General features: G+C 34.2%; 5 protein-coding genes and 1 long non-coding RNA gene across 6 annotated transcripts in view; 2 read left to right on the forward strand and 4 right to left on the reverse strand.

The window, feature by feature from the left end:
• LOC18016084 (probable WRKY transcription factor 16) overlaps positions 1-18580 on the reverse strand; it is a 45325-nt gene that overhangs the window by 12203 nt on the left and 14542 nt on the right. The window contains exon 6 of the mRNA XM_006398138.2: positions 5798-5806. Within this exon, the coding sequence (XP_006398201.2) occupies positions 5798-5806 (9 nt within the window). The remainder of the gene's footprint in view (positions 1-5797; positions 5807-18580) is intronic.
• Positions 81-730, reverse strand: LOC18016308. The gene is made up of 2 exons (XM_006398131.2): positions 655-730; positions 81-314 (listed from the first exon to the last, which is right to left on the reverse strand). The coding sequence occupies exons 1-2, from the start codon at positions 728-730 to the stop codon at positions 103-105; spliced, it is 288 nt and encodes a 95-aa protein (XP_006398194.1). The 3' UTR covers positions 81-102.
• On the forward strand, positions 4562-9257 carry LOC18016309 (pectin acetylesterase 11). The gene is made up of 13 exons (XM_006398132.2): positions 4562-4807; positions 6068-6180; positions 6805-6887; positions 7006-7135; positions 7243-7322; positions 7530-7616; positions 7713-7837; positions 7941-8001; positions 8099-8152; positions 8250-8327; positions 8423-8528; positions 8638-8783; positions 9008-9257. The coding sequence occupies exons 2-13, from the start codon at positions 6069-6071 to the stop codon at positions 9119-9121; spliced, it is 1176 nt and encodes a 391-aa protein (XP_006398195.1). The 5' UTR covers positions 4562-4807; position 6068; the 3' UTR covers positions 9122-9257.
• Positions 9437-12108, reverse strand: LOC18016310. The gene is made up of 6 exons (XM_006398134.2): positions 11509-12108; positions 10562-11428; positions 10256-10471; positions 10023-10171; positions 9811-9921; positions 9437-9728 (listed from the first exon to the last, which is right to left on the reverse strand). The coding sequence occupies exons 1-6, from the start codon at positions 11710-11712 to the stop codon at positions 9668-9670; spliced, it is 1608 nt and encodes a 535-aa protein (XP_006398197.1). The 5' UTR covers positions 11713-12108; the 3' UTR covers positions 9437-9667.
• Positions 12781-16302, forward strand: LOC18016311 (beta-amylase 8). The gene is made up of 10 exons (XM_006398135.2): positions 12781-13288; positions 13668-13895; positions 13985-14065; positions 14160-14363; positions 14488-14667; positions 14759-14923; positions 15022-15282; positions 15361-15573; positions 15670-15889; positions 15985-16302. The coding sequence occupies exons 1-10, from the start codon at positions 12818-12820 to the stop codon at positions 15999-16001; spliced, it is 2040 nt and encodes a 679-aa protein (XP_006398198.2). The 5' UTR covers positions 12781-12817; the 3' UTR covers positions 16002-16302.
• LOC112086393 lies at positions 16488-18501 on the reverse strand. The gene is made up of 3 exons (XR_002899511.1): positions 17015-18501; positions 16858-16932; positions 16488-16764 (listed from the first exon to the last, which is right to left on the reverse strand). It is a non-coding gene; the product is annotated as an uncharacterized LOC112086393 (long non-coding RNA).

An 18580-nucleotide genomic window follows, 5' to 3' on the forward strand; every position in this document is an offset into this window, starting at 1 on the left:
TATTTCCATTTTATTCATGAGAAACACACGAAATAGTTATAAGACTTAATAAAGCTTAACATGAAACTGAGTCATGAAAAAGAAACAACAACATATAGTAGATCATCCGACGATGGGACGGTTAGTGACTAGACCGTTGGGGCAATTGTCGTTTGGAACATAGAGAAGGACACGGTTACAACAACAGATGGCTGGTAGTAAAAAAAGATCTTGAGGATATATAAAAGCAGTCACATATGGATTATCACTTTCAATTTTCTTCTTTGCTTCGATTCCACTCACACCTATTAGCTCTGGCCATTCCACCTTCAATCCTGCACACACCATGCTACAAGTTTTTAATTTTTGGTATTAATGTATATGGTGTTACTGCTTGTAGAAACATATTTGGTCAATTAGGGTTTTTGCACTATAGTTTAGTTTGGATTAAACCGTCGTATTTTTTTATGGATTTTCAAAATTTAGAAAAAAAACTTTTGAAACGAACTTAGTATGTATACCAAATGAAAAAGTTATTAGTATGTAAACTAATAGAAAAAGCTAACTCGATTTGGAACACGACTAATAACTCAATCAACGTTATGATTTTTTACAGTAGTTAATAGATTTTTTGGTTATATCTTCTGTAGAAAAAAAGGTATAGATGTACATTACCTGGATATTGGCATCCCCTCCCTGTGCATGAACAGAAGTCACATATAGGATCAGCGATTGGACATTTCTTTTGCATTTTGTGTTTTCTCTTTTGTCAGATTTTACTTAGCAAGATAAATTATAATCTTTCAACTTATTGATCAACATATATATAGCAAACAATGACAAGACTATATGTGGTAATAAGTAACGAATTAATGATAACATAGATCTGATCAATTTAAAGACACTGTCTTTTGTTCCACTATTTTTTAGGCACAAATCAAAACATAGATATTTTAGTTTATGAAATATTAAAAAAAAGAAAAGAAACCAAAAATAGATGTATTTTAATTTTATGACATATTTAAAATAAAATCAAAACATAGTTATTTTTAATTTATGACACATTGAATTTGTTACTGCTTTATGACATGACATGACGAGAAATATTAAATATTTTTTGTTGTCTCCAAAATTTTAAATCTCATATAAAGACTAATCTCTTTTGTCAATAAATGAATCAATTCTAAGGTTAAAGTTAATTTTTCATTAAAAAAATAAAACATTTTTTATTTTTGGTCATTATTTTTTATATATTTTAATTTCTTTTGACACAAACAGAAATATATTTTCTGTTTTATTTTGTATGCCTAGTGATATCCTCAAATTTTAAACATATCACTAAATCTATGTAAATAAGGCTTCCTAAAAAAGTTGTGATATTTTTAAATTTTATGCATTACTTGAAACATTAGAGATATTTGCATAGATAGTTTTCTTTAATTTTATAGCATTTTTTGGTCAAAATCGAAAATATCGTGTGTATACAATATCAGAATTCAGAAATGTTATTTTTATAAATATTTTCAGAATGTGTTAAAGAAAACTAACAAATGTTTTATAAAACTTGTAAATACAGTGTTAGGACATGAACATTAATCTTCAACTAGCGAAGTAAATCTTCAACCACTAGATCACCACGAATTAATGAAATTTAGGATTTAAAAATTAAAAGTATAAGATAATAAAATTATGTTGTATTCAAATTCCGATATGCTACTTTTTTGTGGTTCATCGCTTAATGAATTAAAATTGTTATAGACAGAGCTGTGCCACCTTTAGTGGAAAAAAGGCAATGGCCTTAACCACATTTTTTTAAGCCACATATTAATAACAATATTAGTTAACTTAGTGAAAGATTTGTTGTTAGAGTTTCTAGGAGACTTTTTATTCAAAAGTTCAATGTGATAATAATTTTTACTTTCAAATCATAATTTATCTATCTTTTTTTACTATAAATCTGATGAACTTAAATTTATTGATCTATATATTATTTGTTATTTTATTATTTTAATATATTTTGATAGGTATTTGATATTTTAATATATTTTTAAATGACAAACTCATTAAAATGTCTTCTATATTTATTTTATACATAATTTTACATATTCAGTGATATAGATTTTACAGTTTGATTATCTTCAAGTTCTATGATTTGTGAAAATTATACACTTATAAAAGGCCATCATTTCTAAATTGTTTTAAGTCTTTAAATGTGTTGGCACGGCACTGGTTATAAATTTAGGTTTTTTCTTTGGTTTTATTTACAATTAGACTGATTTTACTCGTCAACACAATGATTTGTATGTCTTTAATAACATTAATCAAAAATATTTATTAGTTTTTCTTTACAAAAATATCTAAGTTTAAACTAGACAAATAGGTTTGGTAATATCTGTTACTTGGAAGTAAGGTTGACAAACCTTGTCTGTGCAAATCTTAATCCTCAGATTGATGATCTACATCCATTGTCTTTTGACTTTTTTCTCTCTTTTCTTTCTCAAGGTATTTATTTTATGGAGAGAAAGAGAGAAAGTACATTGAAATCAGTATTACTCAGAATTTTGTTTAGTGTATTAATATATTTCTTTATTCTCTGCTATCGCTAGTTTTTGTTTTTTGGTATTATACAATTGATAGTTTTTTTTCTTAAATTCATAATTTTGTCTACATATATATTTGTAACTTGTTTACTGATTTTGTTTCGTTCACCATCACAGCCATTGATTAATCGATTTAAAAACATATATCCTGATTATTTTTAAATAAAAACATCATGTGATCTCAAATTATTATAATGAAATGTAACGAGGTTGTGATTCAAAGTCAAAAGTCAAATCCTATCTATATGCTGTCTCTGTATAATTGAACGCGGTTTTAGAAAGAGAAAACAAAATTCTTTTACGAAATATTTTTTTTTAAGAGAAAAACAGACAATTTAATATTTGCAGATTTTAATCGAGATCTTCCGGGCCGCTTCCTTATCCCCTTTTCATATTGACTCACTACGGACCCTACTTCTCTTATACCATTTTAATAATTTTCCAAACTTCATTTAATTCATACGAATTATAGACCTATATCACCTATTCATTATATATCAGGTATTTAAATTCGTTTCTTGCGGAAATCGGCCAAAATTTTGAGATTGAATTAAGTTTTAAATTTATTTGTGTGTGTGTGTGTGGTGGGGGGCGCTAGTAGTTAGTAGGTGATGTTTTTGTCGTGAACTGATTACCCAAATTAACTAAGAGAATTAACTTCCAATGAAAATCGAGTTTATAGTCACAATTTCAAACTTCACCGCGAATTTATGTGTTCTACTATTGAGCTCTCTCTCGCTCTCTTTTTTGCTCATACTATCTAATTATAATTACTAGTTTACAACCTATATTTGTCCGCAAATAAAAGAAAAAATATATGTACAACCAACTTTTAAAAGGTTTGACTTTTGGACCGAAATATCAATCAATTTGTAATACATTACATACTCAATCATGCATTGATGCGATCTAAATCCATTTAGTCCCAATTTACACTTCTAACCTAATTGGAATACAATATGAAGAAAATTTAAAGAGATAAAAGTCAGACTTAATAATAGAAGTAAAATACCATAAGCATAAGGTCTTAAACATTTGGTATTTTACATTAACTCGGTTCGCTGCATTTGAAGTACCGACACGACAATACGCGTGGCAAATTATTTGGGGTATATGCAGAAAAATAATTTAATGCAATTGTTTCAAAATTTAAAATTTTGGAGATAAATCATCCAAGCGAGCCGACAAAGAAAGAATTCATCTACTCGAAACTCAGATGGACGTTAGTACAGTAGTTTTGTTAGATTCCGTCAAGACAGAGATTTTAATTTCAGTATAGGTTACTACTTACTAGTGTATTTACACCTACTACTACATATAAAAATTGATTTTTCTATTCATCCATCCTTTCTTTTGTTTCAATATTTGGTTTGGTTGGTAATCCATAAAATGGAAAAAAATGAATGGTTTGATGACAAAAAATATTTTTGTGATTCTACACAATTGATCAATTTTTTTTTTTTGTCGACACACACAATTGATCAATTATTCACAATTATATGGGTTTGCAGTTTATGTGTCAGTTGTGATATGCAAATTAAACAAAAAATTCTAAGATGTAATAATAAAACTCAAGAAAATTATGGCAAAAATCATTTTATTGTTTAATAATATAATTTTACTGCACGTATTTGTTTTTACGTGCTATAATTTGGTATTCTATATATAGTTTTAGCCACAAGAACCCATCCATTATATATCGATATATCTTTTTTCAATAGATCTAATTTAATTTGCAACATATAGCATGTTATTAATTTTTATTTAGAAAAAGTTGCATACATAACCCTGAAAAATATATGCTCAATTTATTAATCTTTGATGTGAAACAAATAAACAAAATGCTTTAAGGAAATAGAATAAAGATATAGATAAAAAATCTGAAAGCTGATTAATGATTATGAATTATAAAATGTGAATAATAATTATATTACTATAAAGATAGTTTTCTTGAAACTCTGTAATGTTTAATGTCTCGTGACCTGGCGAATACATGAAAGAAACAGAAAACTTTATGCTTTTTTTTTTTCTTTTTTTTCTGGCCAAAGCTTATTTGATTAAATGAAAAAAAAAAGATTTTCTTTCGAACGTGTGGTACTCTCTGTATCCATCTATATAACGAAGAAGACAGCAATGGCTTTTTATGAACTTCTAAACCTTACTCTCGAAGACTCCTCTTTTACACATTTCATTACGTGAATACGAATCTGAAGAACCATTTTCTCAAGGTAAAGCTGTTTTTTCTTCATAAAGATGAAGTTATTTTCTATTTTTTTTTTTTTTTTGGTAAAGAGTTATTTTCTATTTTCTTAGATGTTTCTCAGTTCTTCCATTTTTTTGGACAATGGTTTCTTCCATCTTGCTCTATACGAACGAAAGATCTTCTATTCCATATTGATATAACTCAGACTTTCTTGTTCACCCGTTGAAACAAAAAAAACATAGCTTATTAGATATGCTTCGTAGTTCTTGTTTCTTATGTTTTGAAGTTTGTTCTTGATTTATTCAGTTTTTAACCTGTAAATTGTAACTTGTGAGTAATCTCTGGAATTCATCGGCAAAAAAGAGAAAGTAATCTTTAGCACTTAACCTAGTAGCTACGGTCGTATAATAATAATGTAGAAGTCCTGCAATTTTTTTTGTTTCAATCTTATTATTTCATTCAGGAAAAGGCTTTTATTCCCAAATAGAAGACGGTTCAACATATTGAAAATTTATTTGAATTTAAAAAGGGTTATATCTTAATCGAATTCTCATTATTTTCATGATTCTCATTTTGCCCCTCCCGACGCCAAAAATTTCGGTCTGTTTAAGTTTGGCCTAGAATGATATTTTCGAATACTCCGTATTTTAATTCATTTTCATAGAGCATTCAATTCAAATGCAATCTAACAACTAACAATTGCAACGTGGTGTGTTAACTAGCGAGTAAGTAATTATATTATACCTAATATATTAATGGCATTTGTTTAATATCTTTCATACTTAATACTACAATTTTATGTAACAGTATAATTTTAACCAAATAAAAAAAAAGAGTATGAATATAAATTGAATTATTTCGGTGGACTACACCAATCGAGGTAACTATTAAATCCAACTAAAACACACACATGGACTTGTCATTTTGTTCCCCGACTTTTTGGTGCACAAACAGACCAATGGTGATATTTTTTATTTTTAATACTTATATATTTTCTCAATTCAAAATTTAGTACTTTGAGACACTGTTGATTAAGAACGGTGGTATTTTTGGTAACCAACAGAAGTTAGCCTTATTTTAACACCGTTTGTTTACTAAAAATAAATAAACAAATTACACAATTACAATTACTTGAGATCCGATCACATCTCGTGATCTCTAAGCATTTGTTTGAACCATTATCTGGGAGACAACTTAACATTCTAATCGAAATTTCTCACCATTAGCCACAACAAGATTCTTTTAACTAACTAAATCGTGAGTTATATCTATTTATTTATTACAGAATGGGAAGGCTAAGGCAACTATGGTCAAGTCTTATGGTGTTAGCCGTGGTGGTGATCGGAACCGGAGCTGTGCCCATCACATATCTTGAATCTGCTGTGGCTAAAGGAGCCGGTACGCAACTTTATTATTCTTTCCAAAATACTTTATTGTTTCTTCTTTTCACAGTAGGGGTGAGGCTAAAATGAGCTGAACCGAATAAACCAGACTGAACAAAAGAAAATTAAACCGAAACCGAATAAAATCTAATTTTAGCCTGAACAGCGACAAATTTAAACCCAAACGAAGCTAACCCAAAGATATCGTGCAACCGAATTAAGATTAATATTATTTTTTAATAACTTTGTATCAAAATTTGGAAAAAGAAAAAATCAAACCGAACCAAACCGAAATTTTGCTGATGGGATGAAAAGAAAATGCAGTTTTAGTTCAAACCTATTCTTTCTATAACCGAATGCCATGCTTAATGGGTTTGAACTAAAACTGAATAATTTGGATTTACAAATAGAACATCGGATTATTATTGTTTGGTACGTAATACTAAGTTTTTTTTTTCAAGACTAACTTGACTGGTGAATATTTTTCATCTAAACTTCTTTTCTCGAGATATAAAAATTTTGAAATCAAACATATTGTATTCTAAATTGTTTCGAATCGACCTCATACGAAAACTACGAACTAACCGATTTGTTTTTAAACTAATTTGATTTGTTATAATTAATTACTATATTTTTGTAGTGTGTTTGGATGGTAGCGCACCAGCTTACCATTTCGATAAAGGATCTGGCTCAGGAGTGAACAACTGGATCGTTCATATGGAGGTTAATTGAATTAACTTCTAAGTTCTATCTTATATTGAATATAATATATCACAAATATGTAGTTAATTAAGAATATACGACTAAGTTAACTAAATATATAACTATGTTTGTACATTAGGGAGGAGGATGGTGCACTGATATAGCTACATGCGTAAAACGTAAAAGTACAATGAAGGGTTCGTCTAAGTTCATGAACAAAGACTTCGGTTTCTCCGGTATCTTGGGTGGCAAGCAAAGCACCAATCCAGGTTCTTAACTTTTTATTATTTTTTTTGTTCGATTTGATGATTTAATTTGTTTCTCATGTTTACAATGAGATTGAATCGGATTTGGGTTTTTTTTTTTTTTTTTGCAGACTTTTATAACTGGAATAGAATCAAAGTTCGGTATTGCGATGGTTCATCTTTCACCGGTGATATAGAAGCCGTTGATCCGGTAATTCATCACTAATCTTAATTCTTTGAAATCACGGATTAATTACATATTTCATATTTAACATGTAAACTGTAATACTGCGTTTTCAGTATTATCGATCCTTGTAAGCACAACTAATTTATCACATAGTGGAAATGTTGTCGACATATGCATAAAAATGTATTATTGCGTAATCTCATATGACCGGAAATTTGAAAAAAAATTCAGACGAACAAGCTGTTCTTCCGCGGTGCTAGGGTTTGGCGTGCAGTGATTGATGATCTTATGGCTAAGGGGATGAGTAACGCTCAAAACGTAAGAAAACTAAATCAAATTTTAGTATTTTTTTTTAATCTTTTTATTTAGCTTTTGGGGTTGCAAAAGTTAATTTTTTGTTGCATCGATCTTTAGGCGATACTTTCCGGTTGTTCAGCCGGAGCATTAGCTGCGATTTTACATTGCGACGAATTCAAGTCCATTATCCCCAAAACGGCTAAGGTCAAATGTGTTTCCGACGCCGGTTTCTTCATTCACGGGTAACATTCATAATCTTAAGAAAATCATTCAAAAAATTACATTATTACATAACACTAAAGAACATCTTAGAAAACTATTTGTTAATTTTGCTGATTTAAACAGTAAGGACATCAGTGGAGGATCTTACATCGAATCGTACTACGGCAAAGTCGTAGCGACCCACGTACGGCCTCTCTCTCTCTTTTCCAGCTACATGCATTTCTCTAAGACATTATAGACTCTTTTGGTCGAAGCTAATCTTTATCACTACGTATGTGTAGGGCTCCGCAAAGAGTCTTCCTGTTTCTTGCACCTCAAGTATGAAGCCAGAATTGGTAAGTCTCTATCAAAGCATCGTTAATGTAGACTTTTTATTTGCGAGTCGGTTAATTATATCTTATAAACTCTATGTTTGATTGTTTTTGATCGCAGTGTTTCTTCCCACAATACGTTGTTAAGACCATGCAAACACCTCTTTTCGTCATCAATGCCGCCTTTGATTCTTGGCAGGTTCGATTTTTATCTGATTGTCAATTTTTTCGCCGAAATATTTTCCGAGATTAAAATTTGATTTGGGATTTGTTTTTTTTTTTTAAATCTTGCAGATCAAGAACGTTTTGGCCCCAACTTCTGTTGATAAACGCAAAGAATGGAAAACTTGTAAGCTTGATCTTAAGAAATGTACGGCCGCTCAGCTTCAAACCGTTCAAGGTATGTATATAAGAAAAATGGGATTACCTACTAAACTGAAATTAACATACCGATCTGGTGAGATAATGTCTACTTGTCTTAACTGATTGTTTTACAATTTTTCTCTTAGGGTATAGAGACCAAATGTTGGCTGCTTTGGCGCCGGTTCGAGCCACGACGACGAGAGGATTGTTTCTAGACTCTTGCCATGCTCATTGCCAAGGTGGAAGCGCAGCTACTTGGTCAGGCGCTCAAGGTCCCCAAGTCGGGGATACGGTAAGCACTCTAATTTGTATTTATACAAAGCAAAACTTTAAAGAAAAATGTCATAAACTAGATTTTTTTATACAAAACAAAACTATAAAGGAAATTTTCGAAAATTTTCCAAAGCTTGCATTCGAATTTCTTATAAATGAAACATCAAATATATAGTATTTTTGAGAATTTATATTTAGCAATTAGAATTACTTAATTTCTCTTAATTTTGGTGTTCTTTTCAGAAAATGGCCAAGGCGGTTGGAGATTGGTTCTATGAGCGGAGTACGTTTCAGAACGTTGATTGCCCATCGCTGAATTGCAACCCTACTTGTCCTGCTGTATCTACTGAAGACTAAATTTTTTATTGATGTTTCAACATTGGAATAAATTTATTCATCTTTGGAATATTGTTCTTGAAATTTAAATATGTTGTATAACTAATTACAATTACTTATACATACAAAAATAATAAAAATTGTGCACTCTTACAAACAATCATGTAACTGTTATTTATTATCAACTTTTTTTTAGTGTTCCAAAATTCATAAAGAATCAATCTTATATGTTTTTGGGACCATAAAGCCTTTGACTTTCACCACATGGACAGAAGTTGCAATGGAGAAGCACATATATAATTAGATATATATATATTTTTTTTTTAATGTAATCGAGAAGCAAAGATGCTTATGAGCACCCAAAACATCATTAGATTTACTTCTTACAGATATGATGGATCAATTAAGTACAGAAGATTACATTTTCTTGATAGAAAGTGTGAATTTTGTTTTTTCAACTGTAAAGTACAACGAACAAGCAAAAATACAACATTTTGATCCAGTTCCAGAAAAAAAACCAATGAATGTTCTTGGTCTCTTGCAGAATCATAATATCTAAGACTGCAATCAGTGTCGTTCAGGTGATGGATCATGTCTACAAATGTCTCCACGACATAGTGGACATACTCTGCATTGTCATAAAAACATCATTAGATCACATCTCAAGCACGAAAAAGGTCAAAAATTGTTGCCACAAAATCAGAACATACCTGTGAATCTCTTTCAGCCATTTATCCACACATGTTCTATGGAATTCATGATGACAAGGAAGTGTCCTTATAGTGTCTCCTTCTTCATACTCAACAAGGCATATGTAACATCTGAAAGATTCCAGAAAAAAGAACATATGTTTAGTCAATAATGTCTCGACTTTCGAGCAAGTAAAAGAACACAAAAGCAACTGGGGACTAGTAGGCCTTACTGTGACGAATCATCGCTTTGTGATTTAGTATACTTTTTTACAGGTAACAAGTCCACAACGTCGTTGGGTGCAGGAACAGATCCTATTGATGATACTGATGGTTGTTGAGAGGATAAAACAACAGATTGCTGATGAATTTCATCAAGAACCTAAAACGAACACACCATAAATCCTCAGCATACAGAGAGAAAGAGTGTGGCAATACTTGTTAATGGGAAGACATGCAAATTTACCTCGAAGAGAGCTTCAGCTAACAATACTATCCTTGAGATGCTAGCTCTTGCATTTGTTTCATCGGTTGTAGTTGTAGTTGTTGTAGTTGAGCCACGGTTAGTAACTGCACGGCATGTGCAACGACCTGCTTGATCTTGACCAGATAAGACACAAGCCCTATCATGATGCCCTGTGACATTTTCAAACCGGCTTCCTAATCTCTGAAGAGCACGAACCTGTGGAATTTAGTTATAGTTGCATCAGTTATTAGATCTTGAGTTGAACAGACACATCAAACGATGAAATATTCGACAGAGTTTACAAACCTGAGATCTTATTCTTCTCCTTCTTTCAAGAAAATCTGATCTGTGCTCTAATAAACCTTGATACCTTCCTTCTCTGACAAGAGGACTTGGCGTCTCATGATCTTGGATTCCAAATAACGTCCTTCGAATGGTTGTAGCGGAACGGTTAAGTATAGATGTTGAACTCACAGGAGTATCTTCTGCTGCTGCTGTATCAGCAGAGAAGAGATCAGTATCGTCTTCTCGCGGTCGGAATGTGAAATCAGAGAGTGAAGATCGGCGAAGGACTCTGTCTCGGAGCCGTCCAACACTCAGAGTTCTGCTAAATCTAACATTCCGCTCAATGGAAGGTTCACGACCAACGTGTCTTCTATCAAGAGCTCCAGCGTAAGTACTGTCCATGCCATTAACTACTATCGGAGAACGTAAGCTACCATCAATATCTCTAACTACATTATCAGGAATTCTCGGAGATTCGATTCTATCAACGAGCCTAATAGCAGATTGTGAAGGTGAAGTAATAGCACTTTCTTCTCGTTCAATCGTTTGAGGAGAGGAAGGGACTGGATAAGTGGTGTTAAAGGATCTTGAGCTTGAAGCTCTGCTAAGTCTAGAGCTTATGTTACCAGGAATGAATTTGAAATGCGAGAAAACGCGACCTGGAGTGGTAGATTCTTGAATCGAACCTCCAACATGTACAGTGCTTACACTTGCTTCTTCTTCTTCTTCAATACCACAATCATCATCAAGCTCAAGATCATCGTTTTCAGATTTCTTCTTATCATTTAATTCTTTATCATAGCAATCCTCTGCTTCCCCTTGATTCCTAGATTCTGTTCTTCTTCGTGAGACACTTCCATTACTCTTCCTCATCCATCTATTGCATACCTGAAGATGAATTTGACTCAATTACAGATTCTTTTTTGGGAACAAAATCAATGAAGGTTGTATAGAAATCAAAACCAAACCTGTACATCATCATCGTCACTGTCGTGAGAAGTAGAAGATGAAGCAAGGCAAGAAGAGTGAAGAGAACAAAGCATACTCATTGATCTTCTCCTCCTTCCACCACCACTCAAAGACGACGGAGGTGGAGCCGTGACGGAATCTTCTCTCGCCGTCGAAGACGGCAACGACGAGCCTCGACATGATTTGCTCCGCCCAGATCCCATCTTCTTCTTATCTCAAAGCGAACAACTTTTCTGCTTAAATTTACGTCATTGCCACAAGACCTTCTCATCTTCAAAACCAGCCATTGGAAATCTCCAAGTCAAAATCCAAAAAATCGGAACTTTTTCTTCAGATCTTTACATTGAAACGCGAATTCGTCATTGACAATGCAGAATCGAAAGCCCTAATAATTGAATTTCAGATCTGAAACTCGATCGAAAGGGAAAAAAAACTGCAAAAACTACCTCGAAAATGCGAGGAATTGAATTAGCTAAGTAAGCTATGTATGTTTCTTTATCAAAGAGAAATGCTTTGAACAAAAGAAAAGATTGTTTTTTTAGGTGATCGGAGTTATCGAAGAAGGAGACAAAGCACCTATCTGCGATAGAGAGAGAGACTTTTACGGGACGAGTGTGTGTTTGATGTTCCAAGGAGAGGGAACAATAAACCAAACTCCCATTTCTTTAATTTTCAATTTCTCCTTTTTTTCGAATTATTTTAACGTTTTTTTGCTTTTGAAATTTTATCCTTTTCCAATCATCATCACTGGACTCGATTGACGACTACAATTGAATTTTTTTTCTTTTTTTTTCTTTTTTTTTTCTTCTTGAAATGGTCAGTAGAGGTGTGAAAAAAGAAAAAACTGATTCAGTTAAAATCAAACTGAAATTTGTTTATAAACCGATATCAATTGAACTGATAAACCGGAAAGCCGAAATCAAAATCAAACCAAACACGATTTCAGTTTACATAAACTAAACCGATTATACAACCATTTTCAAGCTGATCCTATTTCAGTTGATTATGGTGTGCAATCCGATTTATAATTTGGATTCGGTTTGGTTGTCCCGGTTTGAAGTTTTGTGAAAAAAAAAAAAACCAGTAATTCGGTTTGATTTCAATTTGGTTTTGTTTTGGTTTGGTGGATTCCGTTGTTTTAAAATGGTTGTGAAAATGGGTTATATATGTAATTTTGGTGATCACCGACGTTTTATGTAATTAATCATATTTACCGACGCTCGTTTGTAAATTAACAAAGTTACAAAAAAACTCAAATGTGGAAACAGCAGAGAGAGGAGAGAGCAAAAGCTTCACGGCCAAAAAAAAATGCACACTCTAAACACCACCGGATCGCGAGATCCGATCAACCCGAATCCGAACCCGAACTCAAATCTCGACCCGGATCAGTTTCCCCACCGGAATAACAATCATCCACAGTCTCGGCGGCCGCGCGGGTTCGCCGCGGCTGCGGCGGCGTCGATGTGTCCAGCTGAAAGCGACAACGGAAACATCGCCGGAATCGGCGGTGGAGAGACGAGCAGCGGAGGAGGAGGAGGAGGAGGAGGAGGGAAGGGGAAGAGAGAGAGGGAGAAGGAAAAGGAGAGAACGAAGCTGAGAGAAAGACACAGACGAGCAATCACTAGTAGAATGCTCGCCGGACTGAGACAGTACGGGAACTTTCCGTTACCGGCGCGTGCGGATATGAACGATGTAATCGCTGCTTTGGCGCGTGAAGCAGGCTGGAGTGTCGACGCCGACGGTACTACTTATCGGCAATCACATCAGCCAAACCATGTGGTTCGATTCCGATTTTGGAACCCTTTTTTTCTCAAAAATTCAAACTTTTCAAAGACCCATTACGACATTTGACCAGAAAGAATCAGTAGATTGTCGTAGCTCGAACATTTCTCAGTTGTTGTTAGCTTACACTGTTCTTGGTTATACATCTGAAACGAAATGTAGCAAAGTTGTTTCCTTTTAACCTGTTTCAGTTAGGGTGTATCTGAAAAGCTGAGCAATTTAATCTCAAATATGTATAGACCTTCCCTGTGTTATTAGCTTGTTCTGTGATCACTTGGTTTAAGTTTGTTTCTGAAGCTAAGTTATAAACCAGTAACAGATATAGCATCATGAGCTTGGTATATAAAATTTTGATTGTTTTCATGCCACTGGACAGGTTCAGTTTCCGACGAGATCTATTGAGAGTCCTCTTTCTTCTAGTACTTTGAAGAACTGTACTAAGGCTACACTTGATTGTCAGCAGCATCCCGTTCTTAGAATCGAAGAGAACCTCTCTCCTGTGTCTCTCGGTTCTGTGGTTATCGCTGAGAATGATCACCCCGGGAATGGAAGGTATACGGGTGCTAGCCCTATCGCCTCAGTGGGATGCGTGGAAGCCAATCAGGTAACGATTGAACACTGGCATTGCATTGATAGGAGAGTTGAATTTGAGCTAGAGTTCTGTTTTGTCTAACAAATTTGTTGTTCATTCAGCTTATACAAGATGTGCATTCCACAGAGCCTCGTACTGGCTTCACAGAGAGCTTTTATGTCCCCGTGTACGCCATGCTTCCAGTGAGCTTCTGATGAGAGAACTGTGTGTTCTTTTACCACTTTTGCCGCCATGCTTAGTTTTCTTGGGCTAACGTTCTATACTTTGCCTTTTCAGGTTGGCATTATAGACAACTTCGGCCAGTTGGGTGATCCTGTAGGTGTGAAACAAGAATTAAGTTACATGAAGTCATTAAATGTCGATGGAGTGGTCATAGATTGTTGGTGGGGAATAGTTGAAGGCTGGAATCCTCAGAAATATGTATGGTCTGGCTATAAGGAGCTCTTTAACCTTATCAGAGAGTTCAAACTTAAACTACAGGTATGAAAATCCTTACTTGTATATCTTTTTCAAATTCATCTTATGTGACCAAACTGTAACTATTGCGATAAAGAACAGTTTTTTTTCGTACTATCTTAGCAATGAGCGTATGGTATATTTGAAGGTGGTAATGGCATTTCATGAATATGGAGGGAATGCGGTGTCGTTGCCACAGTGGGTTTTGGAGATTGGAAAAGACAATCCAGACATATTTTTCACTGACCGTGAAGGAAGAAGAAATTTCGAGTGTTTGAATTGGTGCATTGACAAGGAACGGGTATTGCATGGACGAACTGGTATAGAGGTACGTAAGAAGAACATCCATTTCTCGTACACTGCTAATCATCTTGGTGTATTATGTGAACATTGCATTTTCATGTTACTGAATATTTCAGGTCTATTTTGATTTTATGAGAAGCTTCCGGTCAGAGTTCGATGATTTTTTTGAGGAGGGGCTAATTACTGCAATTGAGATTGGTCTTGGAGCTTCCGGTGAACTAAAGTATCCATCTTTCCCGGAAAGGATGGGTTGGATTTATCCCGGTATTGGTGAGTTTCAGGTATTTTTCAGATTGCTGAACTTTACTTCTTAGTTCCAACTTGTGAATGATGAAGTCTGAGCATGGTTAATATTTTGATCTACTATGTCTTATTGCAGTGTTATGACAAATATTCACAAACGAGTCTGCTAAAGGAAGCAAAATCACGAGGATTCGCTTTCTGGGGTAAAGGACCAGAGAATGCTGGTCAATACAATTCTCAACCTCATGAAACTGGTTTCTTCCAGGAAAGAGGTGAATACGACAGCTACTACGGTCGCTTCTTCCTAAACTGGTATTCGCAGTTGTTAATAGGACATGCAGAGAATGTCCTCTCTCTTGCAAATCTTGCTTTCGAAGAGACAAAGATTATCGTCAAGGTACAATATTTTTGTCACTCGACCTTCAAAATCAGTAACGACCATAACAGTGAGACTCATACATCAACAAAAATGCAGATACCGGCGATTTACTGGTCATATAAGACAGCTAGTCATGCGGCTGAATTAACTGCAGGATACTATAATCCTTCGAATCGTGATGGATATTCTCTTCTTTTCGAAACTCTGAAGAAATATTCAGTGACTGTGAAGTTTGTGTGCCCTGGTCAGCTAATGTCTACTAATGAGCACGAAGAAGGCTTAGCTGATCCAGAAGGTTTAAGTTGGCAGGTAATGAAACATTTTTTAATATGTGATGATGACTTTAGCTTTCTTGAATCTCTGCAAATTTTATTCTTGAGCTTAAGTTTGGTATATTTGTGGCAGGTGATCAATGCAGCGTGGGATAAGGGACTTCTTATTGGAGGAGAGAATGCGATTACTTGTTTCGATAGAGAAGGTTGCATGAGATTAATCGAAATGGCTAAACCAAGAAACCATCCAGATAGCTGTCACTTCTCCTTCTTCACTTATCGCCAACCGTCTCCTCTGGTTCAAGGATCGTCTTGCTTTGCAGATTTGGACTACTTTATAAAACGCATGCACGGTGAGGCTTTCCCGCACGTACACACGCACAATCTATCGCGCCTATTTGCATTGCCAAGTTGATGTTTCTTCTAACTCTGTTTTGTTTCTTTGCAGGAGACATGCAGAGATAAACAGTGGTTGGAAACCAAAACAGAGTTAGTCTTGTTCGAAAGTTCAGAAGCTGTTTTGTTTTGTTATTTCTCACTTCTCAGGGCCTAAATTAAGAAGATTGAAAATTAAGAAGGTTGATCTTTTATTGTAAACCTCTACACACTTAACTAGTTGATGATAATGATAAACTAACTAATTTAACACCTTACCTTTTCCAAATTCTTCAAACCAAAACACTAACAAGTCTTAGTGTTGCACCTAAACAAGAAGGTATTAATGTGCAATTTGACTACAAATCCTTTTGACTAAACCCTAAAATCCTTGACCACATCCTTTTTCTTGTAAATACACAAGATATGGCGATAAAATCCAGAAATTTCAACCTTTTCATCAATGCATTTCATCTTTTTTCATCAATACATTTGACATTGTTGATAAAACATATAAATATTCACTATCCAGAGTAAGAAAGAAGATAAAAAAAAAAGACAAAACATGTCCTCTTTTAGGCAAGAAGCTATAGAAATTTATGTTGGTTACAGTTGAGTTGACGGTAGTCTATGAGTTCATGGACTAAGAAACAAAGCCTATATTCATTCATATATCTAAAAATGAGAAAAGAAATTAACAACTAACTAACAAAATGGTAATAAACGTATCTGCAGATTCATTATCATTCTCATTATAGAAATGCTCTTACTACATCTTCTTCCTCATCCTCACTTTCATCAATCTCTTGATCATGACCTGTTGTTTGACTCTGATTCCTGCAGCTTTATTGATCTGCCATAAAAGAAAAGTTTTATTGAAAACTAAATAGCCATATATGCTACTAACCAAGTCGATAATTAATTAAGAGGATGATTGATATGTAACCTGGGCTGTAACAAGTTGTAAGCGACCTTATAACTGTAATAACTGTTGAAGAGCTGTTCCTCGGGACTTGGTAATCTGGAAGAACAGTATAACATAGTTAAACCAAGCATATTTTACAGAACTAACAAAAATCCTTGGCTCGAGTCTTATCTCTTACGTTATGCAATGTATTAAGCAGCTGTTGGTTTTTTGGTTCTTAATGACTATGATTCACCTTCATGCTGTATATCCATGGAAGAAGATGCTTAAAATAAATGCAACTGTGTTATGACCAAAGCAATGTCATAGCTGAAGAATAAACGAAAATGCTAGTTTAGTAGAGAAGAATATTTTTCGGAAAATAAAAAGGTAGAGAAGAACGTTTGGGTTTTGAGCGTTAACTTATTTTCCAATGGTAAAAACTTCAATAGTAAGCATCACTGAGACAACTGCAAATATAGCAAACGAGCAAAGCAGAAAACCAACCTTGTCTGCCACATAAGAACCAGAGATTCTAGAGTCTTGAACACAGTGGAAATTAAAGAAAAATTGCCAATGCAAAACAGCAGACTTTAACTGTCAATACAAAAGTTTACGACTACTATGATTGGTAGATTTAAAGAAAAATCTCTACAGAAATGTGGTAGAAGGATGTACAAATGCCAAAGAACTGAGCATCCAGAAAGGAAATATACCTTCTTTCGTGCTAGATAAGCCTCAAGATCAACTCCATCAATTACTGAAGCATAGGAAAGATTGCTTGGTTCATCTGTACCTTTAAGTATACCTAACAATCTCAAGCTATCTTCCATGCTTGGAAACTGACTGTGTGTGTGTTGTAGGGAGAAGGATCCCATTCTTAGAGGCATTTAGCAAGTCGTTGCCAAACTGCAACACCATTTTTGGAATGATGGTTTCACCAGCAATCCAGACACAATAAATGCATCCGCAGAACCTAACTGAAATGGAAAAAAAACACATATCGAAAAGCCTATAGCCACAATCTCGCTTGCTTGGTAACTCAAGAAATCTGAACACGAAACTAAGTCAAGAAATCAGTTAATTCACAAGATCAAGGTAAACTCAGAGATCTAATTACATATTTACCTGTAAAGGAACTTAATTGAACATATTGAATCTCATCATCACCATTTTTAGGCCAATGTAAAACCAACATAAAACCCTAAAAAATACTCAAAACCCCATAAAGCATAAAGTTTCGATATTTACAGAGTTTTCCATCAGAATCTCTACCTTGAAGATTCTATTAAAACCCTAATTCAATTAGCCAATGAAGCGAATTCGAAGACAAGATCTATAGCTACCAAACAAAACCCTAGATCCTGAAAATTCAGAACATGTACATTATTCTTAGCCTTCAAAATCAAATAAAGGATTCAATCAATCTTTGAAGAAAGAACTAAAGTTTCTGGATTTGGAGAAAACCATATACCGAATCAAACAACTTACGCAACTTTTCAAACAAAAAAAAACTTAAAACAAGATTGTGTCAGATCTGAAAGTTAGATCCTTTTCCTTTCTTTCTTTTCACCTCGAGCTCCGATTCAGTTGATGCAAGGCGGGATCCGATCCCTGCTCACAAGCCAAACATGGCAAGCCACGTGGCGGTGTCAGCCAATCAGTTCCCGACCTGCACCAAGCGAATCCGAGACCGCCGGTAACTTTATCATCATCATCGTATTCCTCTATCTCTCTCTCTCATTGCAAAAAGATAAAGAGAACA

Source organism: Eutrema salsugineum, unplaced genomic scaffold (assembly GCF_000478725.1).
Source record: "Eutrema salsugineum unplaced genomic scaffold, Eutsalg1_0 scaffold_20, whole genome shotgun sequence".
Taxonomy (NCBI): Eukaryota; Viridiplantae; Streptophyta; class Magnoliopsida; order Brassicales; family Brassicaceae; genus Eutrema; species Eutrema salsugineum.